Here is a 19,391-nt window from a genome sequence, read left to right on the forward strand (position 1 = left end):
CTTATATGAGAATTAATCTGTAAAACTGCTTTTGATTTTCCTGTCTATATAATGTTTTGATGAGATTTTGTTGTGTTTTGTGTTTTGGATAGAGAGAAAAAAGAAAGGGCTAAATTATTTAGTTATCTTTGTTTAATTATTTAAGTAGGTAGTACAGTCATTCAAAATAAAGAAGTTTTATAAAGGCATACAAATGAAAAATCTTACACTTTCTTATGTGCCTGGTTACCAGTATGACTCTCAAAGAAAATAATTTTTATTATTTTATTTTGCATCCTCCCTTATTTTCTTCTGCATGTATAGGTAAACACAAATGTTTTTATTTTCTTTCTATCTGTATGCAAGGTATAGCATATTATATGTATTTCTGTACCTAGTTAAAATTGGCAATCATTTTCCAAAATGTAGCTTTACTTCCAAAATGTATTATAACATTATTTGTGATTACTCATATTAGAAACAACCAAAACTTCATGCAATATCCATATAATAGAATGCTATAGAAGCATTTTAAAAAAGGACGAATCTTTATAATAGACAATATGATTGGAATATCTCTAAGACATATTATTGAACTAAGTTGAGTATAATATGAATAACTTATAAAGTGTGTTTATATCATAGAGTCACCAACTGTAGGACAGGGAAGTTTAAAACTACGTAAACTTTTTACCTTCTAGCTAATGCATTTTATATATCGGTTAGAGTTTTAGTATTATAATAATTTCCATTTTGAAAAAATGATTTTTAGATTATTTGTAAATGATTTTTTGCTGTTATGGATAAGTAGATGACTGTACCACAGAAATAATGTTTTCTTTCGATGAAGAATATCTAAAGCATAAGTAAAATATTCTACAGTAATAAGAACAATTTACCTGCGACCATGTGCCAGATGGTTGCATGTATTTAAATAAGCTTTAAATACATTATTTCATTTAATGAAGTAGAAAATTTCATTAGAAAATTTTTTGAGATACACGTTTTTTTCTCATTTTTTTTTATAACCAATTAATTGGCATAGATGGCATTCAGGCCTTTAATGGTAGAAAGCCCAAATTCTCACAAATAACTTCCTTCTTTTTTGAAAAGTGTATGGGCTATTTAATGTTGCATGGAAACTTGAAAATAGGTATACTGTATTTTTTTAGGGCACAAAATATGATATTTATCAACCAGATCTAGCTTATTGATTACATTAGTTAGATTTCTATATCTTCACTTATTTTTTTTTTCTACTTGATATGTTATGGATTGAGAAATACCACATCTCATTCCACATCTGTGATTACTAGTATTTTCTTGGATACATTGTACTTCTGCTTTAAGATTGTTATGGATGTTTGCAATATACATGAATCTAACTCATAACTGTATTGTGAATGCATCCTTCAGCATTTTTATAAAATGTCCTTTTTGTCTTAATTTTTAATGCCTTTTAGGTTCACAGTACTTTTCTTATGGTTTCCATTTGCCTGATCTATTTGTTAATCATTTTATTTTCAAGCCTTCTGAATCGCTTTGTTTTAAATATGCGTCTTGCTTTCAGCAGAATTGTTTTTCTTTTGTGATCCTATATGAAAATCTCTTTTGTTTTAGTAGTTGAGTTATATTTGTTTATATTCATTGATATGGTAGATTTATCTGGTCTTGGTTCTGTCGCAATTTTTTGTTGTCTTATTCTTTTTAAGTATCTTTCACTGTGTGGTTGCTTTGTATGTTATGTAGTTTGGATTTTTAGGGAAGTCACATTTTTCTCCTATTTATCCTCATAATTTTAATGTTAATATAATTCCAATAGTCATCTATTCCTTTGGCCATTCTCTACTATTAATGTTCAAAGTACCATTAAATTTCCTGTCCTTATCCCATCGATCCTTAATCTTCTCTCCTTCCTAATTTTGGTCAATATTATCTTTCTGAGTGTTTATTTTTATTTGTACTATTTACAACACTTATACCTATACTACTTTATTTGGTAATATAATCGTAAATATTCTATAAATTTGTTTTGCTTTTTTGGGGGGCAAAGGGGCGAATGTTGTCCAATGTGTATTTATTCCATGTCCTTTGTCTATCATTGTGTCATTATTTTTATCATTCTTTTAACTCTTTTTTTTTTTTAAACTTTATTGGCTTTTCTCATTACTAGCCTCTGTGTCCTTTATTTTATTTTCCAACGTCTGGTCACCACTATATTTTATTCTAATCTATCTTTCTCTCTCTGATTTGATTTTTCCCTCTACTTTTCTCCTTGATTTTGCCATCGTTTTTATGTCATCTTTTTGTCTCTCCATCTCCTTTTGCTTTATAACCTTCCACAATTGCTTCATTAAGTTTTTAAAAATTGTGGCAAAGATTTTGGGCTATTATCATTAGCATGCATCTGCTCCATAGTTTTTTGGTCAGAATTACACATTTTCCTGCTTTTTATCTTAAAGTATTTTTGTTTAGGTATAAGTTCCTATTGTATTGAACAAGTTGAATTTTCTTAGGCTAGTTGTTTGGTATGAGGCTTCTTTTTGAAAGCATAGGTTGCCAGTATAATCTCAGAGTTTACTAGCTGGTCTACGTATACAGCTCTTTGCTTGGACAGAAGGCTTCTTGCAAGTGTGACTTCTGTGTCTGATTTTATACGTAGCTTGCTTTTTCTGCTTCTCTGTACCAAATGAGGTCTGGGGGACTTGTGCCATCCTTCTTTCCCGAGTTTCTGTACCTTTTTTTGCAAACAAAGGATGTATAGCTTTGTACTTCAGTATGTGTCTTTCATCTTTGGAATGTATATTTTTGCTGATACTTTCTAACATATGTTAACACTGGATCCTTTTGACTTCTCTGATCTAGTTCCAATTACATGTCTTCTGTCTAATCTTCGCTGCTTTGGATAGTGCTTTCATATGCTGTGGAGTCTGGATTTTATCGGGTTCTTAGATTCAATGAAAATAAAATGTTTAGAATTTGGTTGTTACGGATTTTGAGTGAATCCCAGAAGAAGAAAAGGAAAATGTTGACTTATAGAGGATGATCATATGGGAAGTTCTATTTCTCTATTTAAAAAAGACAGCAACTTTTTTGCTCTTTAAAGAATCCTACCTAAATTTTTAGGTAACTAACTAACAGAACATGGTCTACTGGAAGGAATGAAGATGAGAATGGTGTTTAGATCTTGTCTGCTACTTGTCAAATTTACAGTATGTGGCATTAAATTATTTAATATTGCAGAATTGCTAACCCAAGAAAATAAGGGACAAATTGGGGGTTATAGTGAAGAGCTAGAATCAGAAGGGTAATAGGACTGAATAAAAGATGACCAGTTGATCTTGGAACATAGTTTAGTCATGCCATCGATAACCTACCCTGTCCTCCTATAAAACAAATCTAAGCCTATTTCTCTCTTAAATTGCTTTCTTGCCTTTTGGATATTTTCTTTCGAATAGTTTGCTGTCCTCTCAAATATTAAATCTCCCAACCTAGTTCAATTCACCTTATTGTCCATTTGTGGTTGTCAGTGGTTTATCATTCAGCTATTTTATAGGTATCTGAAACCTTGTTTAAAAGATACTGTGAATATATGTCTATTTTTAAAAATCTGGTTCTAACTTTTCTTTAAAAAAAAGAAGAAAATGGGAGAAAGCAAGCATTTGATCATTTGTTATGTGCATCATAGTTTATGGGTATTTAGGGTAACTTTAACTTTATACATGTACCAAATTAGACATTTTTAAAGAATATAAACCTTATAGTACACTCTAATATAGATTACTTAAATTATTTTGTAGATTTTAGAAAACAATCAAGTCTCAACTATGATGCAGAATAACTTATACAGTCTGAAAGCTGATACAATGTTTGAGTATATAAGATTGTTCACATTTATAATTAAGGAAACTATTCGATATTACATCATTTTTGTTCATTATGATTTTTTCCCATTGTTGTTTGAAATCATCTCTGTAGTTAAAACTGTAGATAAGGTGAGGAGTTTGTCTATCAAACTGATGCTACTGATTTACAGTAAACATCATTTGCAGTAAAACATACATGTAGAGTAGTTTTTCTAATAGTGCTGGTGGATTTACTCTGATCCATCTTTTTCTTCATTTATCCTTAAAGTCAAAACCAGCATATTTTAGAAGAAACTTAGCTCGGTAAAAGTCCATAGAAATAGTCTGAATTCCTTAAGTTTGAGCTCTTAAATATTGTATGTGTCTCAGGAAGAATTCAGAAACAAATATAGAAAAACTTTTCTCATTTTCCTCTCTTTGTTGTGGTTTCATTTCAACTGTACTTATTCATAGGGATAGACTATAGAGGATCATATTGTATTAAAGAACTAATGTATATAGTTTATGGGTGCAACCTTAACTCCTAAACACAAATTTTGTCACTTCATGTCGGTCCATTTTATTCAGTACTTTTCCCCCTCTTTTGGGTCTATTTTAGATTTTGTGGGGGGTTTTTTGTTTTGTTTTGTTTTGGTTTTAATAGGTTACAAAATCGACAAGTGAACAAAATAAGTGCAAGTGAAGGAAATTGTATAGGTCTGTCTTGGATAAAGGCCCATGTGACACAGAAAGTTACACCAATGATTTAACATTTCAGTGTGACAGGAGAGGAAGTAGATGTTGTTATCTTAGAAATGGAATAGAAATTGTGTTTAGATTTTCAAATTTTCTTATGTTGCTAATAATTTACTAAATGACACATTTAGAAAAACTTTGAGTCAGTTGGTTTAAGTTGGAAAAGAATTACCTGGGTGGCTTATTAAAAAATACAGATTTCTGGGGCCTGTCTTTAGACCTTGTGGTTTATTGTTCTGAAGTGGGCCCAGGAAATAGCAATTTGAAAAGCACTTATAATTTTTTTTGGATTGCTCTCTGAGAAAAATAGCCCTAGAGGGATTGTATAACTGAAAATTACGTAAATAAATTAATTAGTTATATCTTGTTGAAAAAAAATCTTATGTATGAAAGCATTCCACAGTAAAACCAGTTTATGTAACATCTTGATTTTAATCATGAGGAACTGAATTTTTCCTTTAAATATTCAAGCATTCTAGTTGTCAAGTGTAACTGTTGAAGTTTGCAAGGTATAACTCGTGACTCTTTTTTCCCCATACATTTTCTAGTGCCATGTTTTTGGGGAATGGCAGGTTAGCTGTGTTCAATATCCAATTCCAACCAGATGATATGAAATTTATTCTGTCGCTTGATAATTAAACATATACATTACTGATATAAAACTACATTCCTTTTTTATATTCTATCTTGACATGGATATCAAATGAATGATTTTTAGTTTAATTTAGTTAATTTAAATATTTAAATTATTATTAAAATTTTACATCTGAAAAGTTAAATTGCAAGGAAAAAGCTATTAGATCTGTAGCCAAGTCGTGGTGTCAAGGTTTTCTTTAAAAAAATTTTTGTTGTTGTTTATTAAGATACTAGATATTTGTTGTTTCAGTTTTTTAAACTATGTATATGCACCACAAACTTGGTGATTATTTTTCCAGATATATTACCAAGCATAGTTTTAAATAGTCTGATCTTAGGTGTAAACACAGAATCATTTTTGGGTATTGTTTTTTTTAAAAGATAAATAAGGCTTCTATTTCTTTCTCTTTCAGTACTGTTGTCCAGATATGATAAATAATTTTTTGGGACTGGCTAAAACAGAGCTTTCAAGTACAGCAAATAAAAATAAGACTATTGATTCAGAGAAAGGAAAATTGATCATGTTAGTTAATGACTTTTATTATGGAAAACACGAAGGAGATGTCCAGGAAGAACAGAAGACTCACACAACCTTTAAATGCTTCAGTTGCTTGAAAATTCTTAAAAATAATATTAGGTATGTAAGTACTTATTTTTATTTCTATTTGAAAATTGAAATGCTGCAGATATAAATGTTGTATCTTTATCTTGCATTTTTCTGTGCCATTCTAGATTTTAACACTTTCTACTAAGAACAAAGGCAGATTTTCTTGTTGAAAAGCTCTTGTCCTTTCTTGTGTTTTGAGTTGACTCCAGAATCCTCTTGTATTTCTTTAAAATAACTTAAGAAAGGATGAACAGTATTTCAAAAAGGCTAAATTAACTTTTTCCCTATATTAGCAGTGATTTAGAAATTTTCATGAGATAATTTTTATTTTTACCTGCTTTTGAATTTTATTTTTCTTTACATCACAAGAAAAACCACTTATTTATGTTTTTGTCCAACTTGATCTCCACCATACTAATCTTATTTAATGCTCAAATCTTTCAATTGATACTTACAATTTTTAGAACATTTACCTTGCAGAAAAAGTGAAGTGTGTCTGCTTTATTTTAAAATTTAACTCCTTTAAAAAAATATAGATTTAATTTCCAGTGGAGTTTTGAAGATTTTATACATGTATGCTTTAAATTTTGGGAACTCATACCTTGGAATCTTTGAGTTACATGGCAAACTATTAGCTGTCATCCTATAAATAAGTTAGTAGCAAGAACCAAGTAACAAGAGATATTGATTGATATTTTCCATTGGTTATATAGCTTTACATTTACATTAGGTAAAGTTGTTTTTCCACAATTTTATTATAATAGATTTTTAGACATTCAGCAAAGTTTTAAAAATTTTACAGTGGACACTTGTATACTATCACCTTGATTCTACCATTAACATCTTACTGTACTTGTTTTATGATATATTTATTCATTCTTCCTTCAACTTATTTTGTGTGTGTGTGTGTATGTGTGTGTGCATTTCAAAGTAAGTTGCAGACATCATTGTACCTCCCTTAGGTGAGGGTGTGTGTGTGTGTGTGTGTGTGTGTGTGTGTCTGTATACAAACATATATGTATGCCTTTTTATGTTTACCCTTGATAAATATTATTTGTAATTAGCATTCTTAGGCATCAATAAGTTACTTCTGAACCCAGAATTTATTTTATTTTGTTGTGAGTTCTTGAGTCCAAAAAGAATCAAAAACACTGTGATACACTTTTATAGCAATTATTAATGCTTCGTTTATGGTAGTATTTTATATAATAATTTTCAAATTTCTTTCAAATATATTATTTCATATGAGTTTTCACATTTCTTTATCTCTTCTTATCAAACTTTAACAGCCATCAATAGATAATGGCCCTAGTATTAGGTTGGTGCAAAAGTAATTGTGGTTTTTGCAATTATTTTTAACCTTTTAAACTGCAATTACTTTTTTTTTTAAACCACAATTACTTTTGCACCAACCTAATAGTTTAGCAGAAAGTATATTATACTTTGTGATATAATACTGAAATGATATTACAATTGAACTCTGTTACCTATTTCCATATTCTTACCATTTTAATAATAAAATGCACCAGAAAAATTATTTTAGTAAATATGGTAAATTGCATAAATATGGTGCACTGACTTAGTTCCTTTGTACCTAATGTTATATATATGATATTAGAAGTTATTGCAGCAACAGTTTTGGGCTTTTCCTTTAAGATTAGCCAATTTAGTATTAAACATGGAAATAGAAAATTTCCTGTTTTGATATTGTTCCAGAAGACTAGTTACATATTTGTAGAGTATCAGAATATAAAGACATTCCAGGAATTGAGCATTTTTTGAAATACTGATTGTTTAGTAAATATAATCTTAATGAAACACTTCATAATCAAAGAAATTATATGTATGTTAAGTCATATTTTACCTTAACAGTAAAAACTGGAAAAGCAAGTTGACATTTGTAGACAATGGTAAGAAACTAATAGATTTAGGTTTCTGCTGCTCTCTGCCTTATCAACATATTTGGTATGGTATTTTTTTTCCCTACATTGAGTGTCACCAAAACACTTAGGTTTATTTTATTCTGCAAACATAATTTCAAGAAGTTTGGTTTTTGTTTTCTCATTTCCATCTGTTGGTTTAAGTAGTATGCGCTCCTGATGAGGGCTCATATAATAATTGAGTTAAAGCGTGCTAGTTAAGAAATTATTTTATATAGATATACTTTAATTGCTTAGTTGTGAGCTGAAAGTTTAATGGCTCGTGATCTTTTCTCTATATGTAAATGTTTAGCCAACACTAAGATTTTTCTATAGCTGTTTGTAGAGCTGAAGTTAAAACCCAAGGTGGACAAAAGGCATGCCATAACCTGTTGTAAAGAGAAGTAGTGTTCTAGAGGTGTGAAAAAGAGATAAATGTTATGACCTTCATGATGATTGCTATGCAGATTGATGACATTATCACTTCATTTCAAGATTATTTCCTTTAGGGACTCAAAGTGAGTAATTGTTAATAGTTGCCCCAGTCTAAAAATTGTTATTTTGATTGAATAACTTTACTTTCAAATTTAGCAAAAAGCTTCAGTAAGCCCTTTTAAATAGGTGTTCCCATTTATATTGCACTCTCTGCTGTTAAAGGTCATAGTTCCTGCTCATAAGAAGCCTTGTAGGGAAGCTGAAATAGCAGAATGTAAAACTGAAAAATGGACGTTGCCTACAAAAGGCACAGTCTGCAAGTTAAAATAAACAGCCTGTGCTAACAGTAAACCAGTATCATTAAATAAAACAAAAGGTTCTTGTAATTGTAGGCATTAAAATTGCTATTACATGCATTTCGAAACCAAGACACTAGTAAAAATACCAGTAATTTGTCTTTTAAGCATTTGGAATTTATTAGTATATCTTCACGGCCTTAAAATATTCCTCTCATGACTCTGTAGCTGCTTTTGGTGGTAGGGTTTCCTTCCTTTCAGTAGTTTATTTAAACATGTAAATAGTATTTCATGTATGGAAAAAAAGCCTGCTGTTTTATCTTAAGAAAACTTTTTAATAATCTGAAATTAATAAGAGCAAATTAGTGATATTTCAGATTAATTAAATTAATGAATTTTTAAAACGAAGATGAAATGAAAAGATTTACTTATCCCACTTAATGAAAGGTATTGTTTAAAGTACACACTTTTCTAGAAGACTTTCAGGCTTTCGAGATTTTATTTTGAGTAATACATTTATATTTTAAGATTTAGATTCAGGTACTTATTTGTGAGATTTTTGTTTTTAAATCTGAATTTTTGCACCTGTTGACAATCATTTATAGGTTTATGAACCACATGAAACACCATTTGGAACTTGAGAAGCAGAGCAGTGAGAGCTGGGAAAACCACACCACCTGCCAGCACTGCTACCGTCAATTTCCCACGCCATTTCAACTGCAGTGTCACATTGAAAGTACTCACACACCCCATGAATTTTCTAGTAAGTTATGATTTCATTTAAGTATTGAATGTTACTGATTTTTAACAATATTAATTCTGAGAAAAACTTAAGAAGCCCATTAGAAAAATAAGGATAAGACTGGAATTTGAGGGTAAAATTGAAAGAATTATGTTTTAACCAATATGAACTTTTAAATAAAATTAGTTGCAAAAATTAAAGCTCCTCTTGTAAGTAATTCATTAAGGTAAATACCATAATCTGTGTATTGTATGTGCGGAACTAAATTAGAAGCCTTAGATCATAGGTTTCAAGTATGAAATCAGCACCCTTTATTTAAATTTCAGTAAGAATGTTAACTACAATGGTAGTTAAAATCAGATTTTGGAGCTAGATAGCTTGGGTTCAAATCCCAACTCTGCCTCTAAATAGCTATGTGATCTCAGGCAAGTTACTTAATATTTGAATAATGGGGATAATAGAAATACCTGCTTTATAATGTTGTTATGGGAATTAAGTGAGTTAATTGAAGTCAAGTGCTTAGAACACAGTTAACTATATAACTCTTCACCACCACCACCAATTCTAATATTATTGTTGCTGATATAGATGTGTAAAATGAAATATATATATATATACATATATATGTGTGTGTGTGTGTATATATATATATATATATATATATATATATATATACATTGGCCTCAAGAGGACACTTTTTTTACAAAAATGGAGGTATAATTGACATATAACTTTATATTATTTTCGGGTATACAATATGATTCAATGTTTGTGTGTGTATATATCTTGAAATGGTGTAATATCTTTTTCCCCCCACTTTTAGCCATTTGCAAAATCTGTGAATTATCATTTGAAACAGAGCATATTCTTTTGCAACATATGAAGGACAATCATAAACCCGGTGAAATGCCATATATTTGCCAGGTACACACATATTTTATTGTGTACTTAGTGTTTGTTTGGTTTCTGTTGTTTTGGTTACAAGATTTAAACCTACTAGGTTAGGAGTCAGCAAGTTTTTTCTATAAAGGGCCAGGTATTCAGGCTTTGAGGATCATATGGTCTGTGTTGCAACTAATCACAACAACTCTATTGTTGTAGCACAAAGACAGCCATAGATAATCAGTAAATGATTGGATGTGGCTGTGTTTCAGTAAAGCTTTATTCATGGACACTGAAATTTGAATTTCATGTAATTCTCGTGTGTCATGAAATATATTCTTTTATTTTTCTAACCATTTAGATAAAATTGGTTACTAAAATTAAAATCCCTCATGTAAAGAATTTATTAGTAGAAAGTCCTGTGGCATAACTCATGCATTGTATGTGGGATCAGTAGAGTTGGAATTGGCCCAGGTGCCACTGTTTGCCCACCCCTACATTGGACAAAGAAAGCCCTGTGGAAGAAAAACAAACGTGTGGACTTCTCTTACCATATAGGGAAGAATGTAGCCATACAAAAGAAATATGAAATGATTTTAGATATAGAGAACCTTACCAAATGCTTTGGGACTAGTATTTTTCCAGTAGTTGAAGGAATGGGAAAGCAAAATAAAAATAAATTGCCACTGCCATAGTCTGGAAGCCATTTATAATCTAAAGGAGGATGTTGTTTTATGTAGCAGAAAAAAATTTATAGGACAAGAGGTGTCACAGAGCTTGAAAATTCAAGTCAGGATAGGGTGTGATAGATAAAAAGATCTAATAAAAAGAAGGGAATCTAGTAATATTTTGGAAAATACTCCTAAACTTTGAAAGAGACGTTTCCTTCTCAAAGATTATCTTTGGGTGCTTGTGTTACTGAGATTCTAGGTTGTGCAGACATCATAGCTGACTTAATAGAACATAATGTTCTTCTGAACAAATGACTTACCGTTGTTACTTTGTAATTGTATATCATAAATTTTCAAGTTAAACTAAACCTTTTTATTTGTAGGTTTGCAATTATAGATCATCATCATTTTCTGATGTAGAAACTCATTTTAGAACATGCCATGAAAACACTAAGAATTTGCTGTGCCCATTTTGCCTCAAAGTTATTAAAATTGCAACACCCTATATGCATCATTATATGAAGCATCAGGTGAGACTACCAGTTCTTATTTGTTCATGTTCTTTTAGTGAAAAGATAGATTACAACTTAGAACAATAGTGTATTTGTTCTATAAGGAAAGCAACGTTGTTCCAAATGACACAATTAATTGGCAGTTTGTGCTGAATTACTTGTGAAATTTCCACTTCTTTTCCTTGTTTCCTTTTTGGTGATGTTTTAGCACATACATGAAAAATCTGAAACACAGCTAGAAATAAGAAACCTAGGATTGAAGGGATAAAGGGAAGGTAAGTGGAATATCCAAAGGATCAGATATTTCAGGGTCTAAGAGTCTATGAGAATGATTTTGAAGACAGTTGACAGGAGCAGGGGAAATGATGAATTTGAACTGAGAAAGAAAAGATTGAGGACTCATAATATTATTTTCTTCTTTCTCTTCCAACGTTATTTCTACTTTATAGCCCCCTTATTATGAGAAGATGTATTGTCATCATTGACCAGTAGTGGTCTTTTATAGCTGCCAGTGATAAAGGAAAGAGTAATGACACTTACTGCTGGATGTATGAAGTCTACCAAAGAACTATGTTTAGGTCATAACTTGTTTTGTGGATGACTTCTGTCAGTTCTGCTATATAATTTTCTGCTTATACCCTTTTCTTGAATTCTGATATTTTGCTTGCCGGTTCTTTTCCTGAAGCAGTTAAACCGTCCTTTACTTGGGTTGAAAACTTTTATGCAACACTGATTCTGTTCTTCAGTGCTTGAAAGAGGAACAGTGCCGTTGCCAAACCCAGAAGTCAATAGATTTACTGAATCTGATCATATAATCAAGTTTTGACACCTTGCTAATCAACTCATTACATTTATTTATTATTGATTAAATTGCCATTCCAGTTTATTCAGCATTGGTTGCTCATCTTGCTTTCAGTTTTCACTCATTAGATAATTATGAAATCATCTTAATGGTTTTTAATTGGAAAGTATCATAAAAGTAGAATTTCCCAATGAATGAATCACCTATGATGTGACTGGGATGCCACCTATCCTTGAGAAGTTCTGGCAAGATCTTCCTATTCCAGGTTTCTTTAACAGTGTTCTATCAGGTGTTAATAGATGTTTACCCCCAAATTGTTACTGGTAAATAAATTTGGTAAATGCCTGGATTCACAAAATTAAAGTTTTTTTTGTCTGTCTTTTCAAACAGGACTTCTCAGAGCTTTTAAAATGCTAATACCTAGTAAATCTCTAAGCATGTGATATAATATGTCTTATATTATTCCTCAAACCTATTTGGCTATTGAATCCTTGATTTGCAGAATACCTATTAATGTTTCTTGAGGAACAGAGTTTGGGAAACACTATTCTTGGCACTCACTATTTCATTTTTGGCCTTTAATTTTGAATGGCAAAGTAAGACAGTAGTTCTATTTCATTATGGGTCGTTTCACATAATTTTCCCCATATGCTTTACTAAGCTCCAGAGTAAGATGTAGATATGGGAAGAATGATAATTATGAAAGAGATGTGTGGGCCCACTGTGTGGATTACGTGATTATAATCAGTTTTTATTACCCTGAGTTTTATGTCTTAACTTGCTATAGGTGCCCAATTTTCTTTTCTTTTTCTTTTTTTGTGTGGAATATCTAGAATGTAGGTAGCCAGTAGTAAAGAGGGGAAAATCTATTAATAAAAGGATCACCAGGCACCCTTCAGGTCTTTACAATTTGCATAATTATTTACAAAAGGCTAGAAAACCTTAGCTGAGCAGGATTATAAACTTGTAATTGAGATGTCACATTATTAGTGTGATACTAGACAATAAGAATTGTTGACTCTGTGGTTCATTATATTATCTCTGAAGATTTTGGTTGTAACTTTTCTTTAAGAGGTTATATTATTAAGTCTCCAGTGATTTTAGAGCTAACAACCCAGTTTGTATGACTTTTAAGATAGTGAAAGTGATTTCAGATGTATTAAATATGCTCGTTAGATCTTTAATAAAAAGCAAGCAGTTAAGATATACAATCACTTATGGCAACAGTAGGTGCTTTGTATGTATTTTGGTTAAGCCTCACAATCATCCTATGTACACGAGGTTGGACAATTAAGTTTGTGAACTAATCCTAGAAAAAGTGCTACATACCTCGTTGCTGAATATGACTATGGGCACCCTCGAAGCTCTCCCTTTGGGAAGCTATGCACTGACACTAGTGCCTAGTCCACCCTTCAAAGCAATTTTGGAACTCTTTTTCTGGAATGGCCATCAGAGCTGTCGTCATATTACTCTTGATGTCCTGAATGTCATCAAAATGTCTTTCTTTCAATATTTCCTTTATCTTTGGGTAAAGAAAGAAGTATTGGGGGCCAGATCAGGTGAGTAGGGAGGGTGTTCCAATAGTTATTTGTTTACTGGCTAAAAACTTCCTCACAGACAGTGCTGTGTGAGCTTGTGATGCAAGAGCCATGAATTGTTGGTGAAAAGTTCAGGTCATTTAACTTTTTCATGCAGCCTTTTCAGCACTTCCAAATAGTAAACTTGGTTAACTGTCCAGTTGGTGCAAATTCATAATGAATAATTCCTCTGATGTCACAAAAAGGTTAGCAACATCGTTGCAACAAGTTCATGGACTTAATTGTCAGACCTCTATTATTATTTCTAACTTATAGATAAGGAAACAAAGTTTTAGAGAGAGTAACTTGCCCATTGTTACATTACCTAAAAAAACACAGAGTTAAGATTTCACTTCAGAGCCCAACCTTTATATTGCTCTACCATCAAGTCAGATTTCATATTGCTATTAAGTCTAAGGGCAGAAATTACGTATAGTCAGAATTACCCTTAAATCCCTCAAGTCTCTCCAACAATGTAGTATTTTTGCCAAAAAGTTCGATTATGTCTCTGCCCTTCGAATAGATAACTATTTCTTTTGTTGAGCATCATATTATTAAAAATGTACTGTATCACCCTTAGCACATTGAAATGCATATACACACAGGAGAGATGTTCAAGACTTGTGTCCAACTAAGGGAATAGTAGATTAACGTAGTCTGTCTCGGGGCCCTGGACAAATGTTCATTGAATGGAATGGCAGATATTTTGAATTAGTTAAATTGTACCTGCTGTTCATATATACTTTCTCTATCAGTCTCTTGCTTTCTGCTCACTATCCATTTTTTTTTCAGTTTTTTTTTTTAATTTATTGGAGTGACAGTGGTCAACAAAACTACATAGGTTTCAAGTGTATAATTCTATAATACATCATCTATATATCGCTTTACATGTTCACCCCCCAGAGTCAGTACTATCCATTTGTTTAACATATTTATTAGTTGCCTTACTATGTGCGAAGGGCTGTTTTAGGTATTATATAGCAGTGAACAAAACAAAATTCGTACCATCTGGATTTTGTATTATCATGGAGGGAGGTAATAAGTGTATATGTGCTTATATTTGAATGTATATGCATGCTAGCTGGTGACAATTACTGTGAAAGGAAATGGGGAGGACAGGGAGTGCCAAGGATTGGGGAGGTGTTGGGAGTGGAGGAGTGGTTGCTGTTCTGTATATAAAGTGGTCAAAAAAGGGTCTTTTTGAAGGAAATAAAGGAGTAAGCCATGTGGAAATCTGGGAGAGGTATTGTTAACAGTATATAGGCAGTGAAGTTAAGTGTATCCCTGGGACACTCAAAGATCAGCAAAAAGGCCAGTTGTGGCTAGAACAGGGTAAACTAGTAAGAGGAATGATAGGAGATAAGGTTGTAATGATAAAATATGGGCCAGTTTATGTAGAGCCTTGTAAACCAGAATCAGGACTTTGGAAAGCCATTAGAGCATTTTAAGCATGTGAAAGATGTCGTGTTTTAAGGTCATTGGCAGCTATGGGAAGAACAGACCATGGGGAGGAAAGAAGATGACAGGCAGAAGATAGGAGGTTGTTATAGAAGCCCAGGTGAGTGGCTTGGGCCAGTATGGTAGCAGTGGTTGGAGGTAATGAAAAGTGGAAAGATTATGAAAGTTTTTGAAGGTGAAGCCGACAGGTTTTGTTAATGGATTGGAAATGGGATATGAGAGAGAGCAACCAAGTTTTTGTCTTAAGCACCTGCAAGAAAGGAGTTTTTATATACTGTTATATGGGGAAGACTGGGGCAAGAACACATTTGGGGGGGGGCAGGGATGTAGGGGGAAATCCAGAATTCAATTTTGTCCGTATTGATTTGAGATGTATATTAGACATCAGGTAGTGATGTCTGGTAAACAGTTGGATACATGGTATTTAAAGCCATGAAACTGGATGAGGTAACCAAAGGAGTGATTATAGATACAGAAAAGATTTCTGGGAACTGGATTCTGGAGGACTTTCTTTCTGTTATGTTGTCTTGGTATCTGTTTCTTGGCAAGTTTTTCTCTCTTTTTTTTTCCCTGTTCCTTAAGACAAGTATAAGTGAATTTGTTTACGTTGCCTGTACCTATGCTAAATTACAATGCACCACATTTCTAAAATAGTCTTCAGATGTGGCTGGAATAGTAATACTAACACATGTATTTTTATATTACTTTGAACTTTGTAAAGAATTTATGAAATGCCTGCTGTGTGCCAGTAATGTGTGCCAGTATATTACCTTGAATTTTATAAATGATTGTATTTAAATGGAAATGATGGTGTATCTGGCAGATTGCAGCTTTAGAGAAAACATTCTTTTGTATTTATATATTGTTTAATTTCTATATATGTATGCACATACATACAATTTTATGTTATATATATAATTTTTAAGTTAATGAGAACATACAGGTAAAGATTGTGGTCGATACTATGTAGTAAAAAAAATACAGGCTCAGGAGTCTGGTAATGTCACTAGCTATGGAGAAATAGCTTAGGTTTTTCTTGGGTACTGCTTCGCATCTATAGAATAATGACAGGATTGGGTTTGAGGAGCGACTCAGTCAAGGTGTCTCAATCAGTAAGTAGTTTGGGAATAGTTGTTCTGGTTTATCCCTCCATGTTCAGACTGTTTAATGTAGTAGCCACTAACCATGTGTGGCTATTTAAAACTAAATTAATTAAAAATTCAGTTCCTCAGTTGTACTTGGCATATTTCAGGTGCTCAATAACCACATGTGACTAGTGGTATTGAACAGTGCAGCTCTAGAACATTTTCATCATTGCAGAAAGTTTTCTTATATAGCACAGCTTTACGCAACCATTTCTTTAACACCCTTCTTTGAAATGTCTGGTTAAATATTTGAATTTCTTTTACCAACTTGTCAACCAACATACAAGAGCAAAAATTAAAAAGAATTTACTTTTTTCTAGGATAAAAACATAGTATTGTTCATTTTCATAATATCTTGTGTCTAAATACTTTAAAATTATAATTAAAGGAGCTTTCATACCACTATTGAGCAAACTTTCATTAGAACTTAATTGATACAACTTTCCTGTTCAATTTCTGTATAGTAACAGACATTTTTGAAACCCAAATACTAATGCAAACAGTGTTTTTAAAAAGTGAAATAATACCTTGCCAATATTTATGATTAAAGATACAAAATACTATTTAAAAAATTATTTTGGTGTCATTAAAATTAAATCAGAGCAGTTTCAGGACACAGGATTTGTGATTGTAGAAATTATTTTTCTTTTTTTCTGTTTTCAGAAAAAGGGAATACATCGTTGTACAAAATGCAGACTGCAGTTTTTGACATGCAAAGAGAAAATGGATCACAAGACTCAGCATCATCGAACATTTATAAAACCTAAACAACTAGAAGGATTGCCTCCTGGAACAAAAGTGAGTTCAAATATGTTGTAATTTAATATTTTGTATGATAATAGAAATTAACTCCTGCCTGGTTTTATCTATTGAATATAATACTTAAAAAGATGGGTAATGATTTTTATTGACTCTAATTTTAGATTTTATCATTCTTATGTTTAGAAGAAAACCTTCTAACCATTGTTTTTCGGGCAGTGCTGTGTGCTCTGCTAGAATGGTATTCCTTTGTAAAAAGCTCAACTGGATTAACTGTTCCCTGGATCACTGGGTTGTGTCAATATTATATAGCCTTTTTTTGAGCTATTCCAGTTGGCAGAGTATGTATCGGTTTTATCTACTAAACTATTTGAGATCAGGAATCATGTTTTATTTATCTTTGTGTCCTCAGCATCTGGTACAGTGCCTTGAATGCCATAGGTTCTTAGATGCTTATTGAAGTTGTTATTACTAAGTCTACTTTCAGAGAAGCAAGCTCTGCTGCTGGATAGCATTATGTTTTAAGTGAGCAAACACATGTCTGACTGCATACTGATGATTGTAATTTACTTTTCCCTTTTTCCTTATATACCTCTGTTTTTTCTGACTTCTTTATATACAGTCAGCTCTTGAATATTTGCTCCAGTGGAGGGAAACAGAGGCATGGATAATCCAAAGTGAAATAATTCCCAAAACATTTATATTTGGCTTTGGGTTCTTACCTTTGAATGTGGGTATGTCTGTTATTTGAATTAACTAAAACAGTATAAAGCCATGCTCTGAAGACCTAGAGCAAGAGAAGCTATCCAGCATCCTTCCCTGCAGTCCATTCGTTCCATGCTGGGACTAGACATGCACAACACTAATGTAAGCAGTGCAGTCCTCTCCCATATTTTCCCTTATTCATGATAATAGCAATAATAATATTAATAATAACGATACTAAATGTTTTATAGCACCTTAGGATTAGGCTTTCAGTATGCTTTTTCATAGTTTCTGTTGTGTAATTCATACAGCAATCCGGTGAAGTAGACAAGGCAGGTATTGCCCCATATTATAGATAAAGAAGTTTAAGAGGATAAGGTACTTATTCAAGGCCACATGCCTAGGAAGGAGTAGTATGAGATTTAACTTCAAGTCTTTTGATTCCTAGTTCAGTGCTTTTGTGTGATACCAAAGCACATGTTTTCATAGGACTTCCTCATAGGCTGTTCCTAATATGTATGGGGGGAGAATAGTCAAATGATTAATGAGACTGTTAGTAGGCTATTGTGTTTTCCATTGTCAACCAACTAATATAATTTCTGAATACTAAATCATAAGCTTTATATTAGTTCTCTTTAAGGAAATTCTAAATATTATTAAACTCTCCATAAAGTATATTGAATTGATGTAACCCCTCCTATAACCTTTTTAAACATAAATTCTGCCCAATGAGGCCCTGTAAAGAGGAGAGCACATTTACTGTGGGTAATGCAGAGTAAAGGGTAACGCAGGCCTCTCTAGAGGTATTTTTCAGGCTTTGAGATTTAAATTTTGACCTCTGTGAATTTTTGTAGTTATATTAGAGCATAAAAATAGCTGTGTATGGAATGTGCTCTTTTAATATTCATGCAATTTGCATTAACTCCTAATCATCCATTAATAACTGTTAACATATAACTGATAATCAATACAAAAATGTAATACTAAAAGTAAATGAATATCAAAATTGGTTTCATTTAAACATTTAAAATAAATGGAAGACTTACCCAGTTAAAGTTTACATTTGCTCTTTTCAAAATAGTTGATTATTTAACTTTTGTTATATGGTGATATTTTAATACTGATTCAACAAATAATTTTCTAAAGTAAATATTATCTTCATTTTTGTAGGTTACTATTCGAGCTTCAGTTGGACCTCTTCAATCAGGATCTTCAACTACATCTTCAATTAGTGCAAACACTTCTACACTTCAGCTCTCACCTCCAAGGACAAAAAATATAACTGCTAAAAATCCCACAAAATCTAACACAAGTAAACCTAATACAGCTAAATTCAGTGCAAGTAAACCTAATGCAAGTAAGCCTAATGGAAGTAAATCTAAATTCAAATCAAAAATCTCTAATATGCAAAAAAAACAAAGCACTTTGGCTGGTAGCAATAGAAAAAGTAAAGTCAATACAGCATTGAGGAACTTAAGGTAATCTTTTATTCCTGATAGACAATACTAATTTAACCTTAAATATAAAAGTAAAATCTTTAATTAATATAAATGTACCCTATATTACACACTCACTCATACATTTTTATTTTTATGCTATCACTTATGGCATAAAGGCCCAGCAAATAATAAAAAGGCATTTTTTTTCCAACTGTTGAGCGGTACT

The 19,391-nt window shown here is 31.9% G+C and overlaps 1 protein-coding gene across 10 annotated transcripts in view; it reads left to right on the forward strand.

The window, feature by feature from the left end:
* Positions 1-19,391, forward strand: part of ZNF280D (zinc finger protein 280D) — a 105,007-nt gene that overhangs the window by 42,572 nt on the left and 43,044 nt on the right. For all 10 annotated transcript variants that reach the window (XM_033108022.1, XM_033108027.1, XM_033108028.1 and 7 more), the window contains 6 exons: positions 5,630-5,853; positions 9,079-9,236; positions 10,039-10,139; positions 11,152-11,298; positions 16,926-17,060; positions 18,897-19,204. In XM_033108022.1, the coding sequence (XP_032963913.1) occupies positions 5,630-5,853; positions 9,079-9,236; positions 10,039-10,139; positions 11,152-11,298; positions 16,926-17,060; positions 18,897-19,204 (1,073 nt within the window). The remainder of the gene's footprint in view (positions 1-5,629; positions 5,854-9,078; positions 9,237-10,038; positions 10,140-11,151; positions 11,299-16,925; positions 17,061-18,896; positions 19,205-19,391) is intronic.

This window comes from Rhinolophus ferrumequinum, chromosome 6, assembly GCF_004115265.2.
Source record: "Rhinolophus ferrumequinum isolate MPI-CBG mRhiFer1 chromosome 6, mRhiFer1_v1.p, whole genome shotgun sequence".
Lineage (NCBI taxonomy): Eukaryota > Metazoa > Chordata > Mammalia > Chiroptera > Rhinolophidae > Rhinolophus > Rhinolophus ferrumequinum.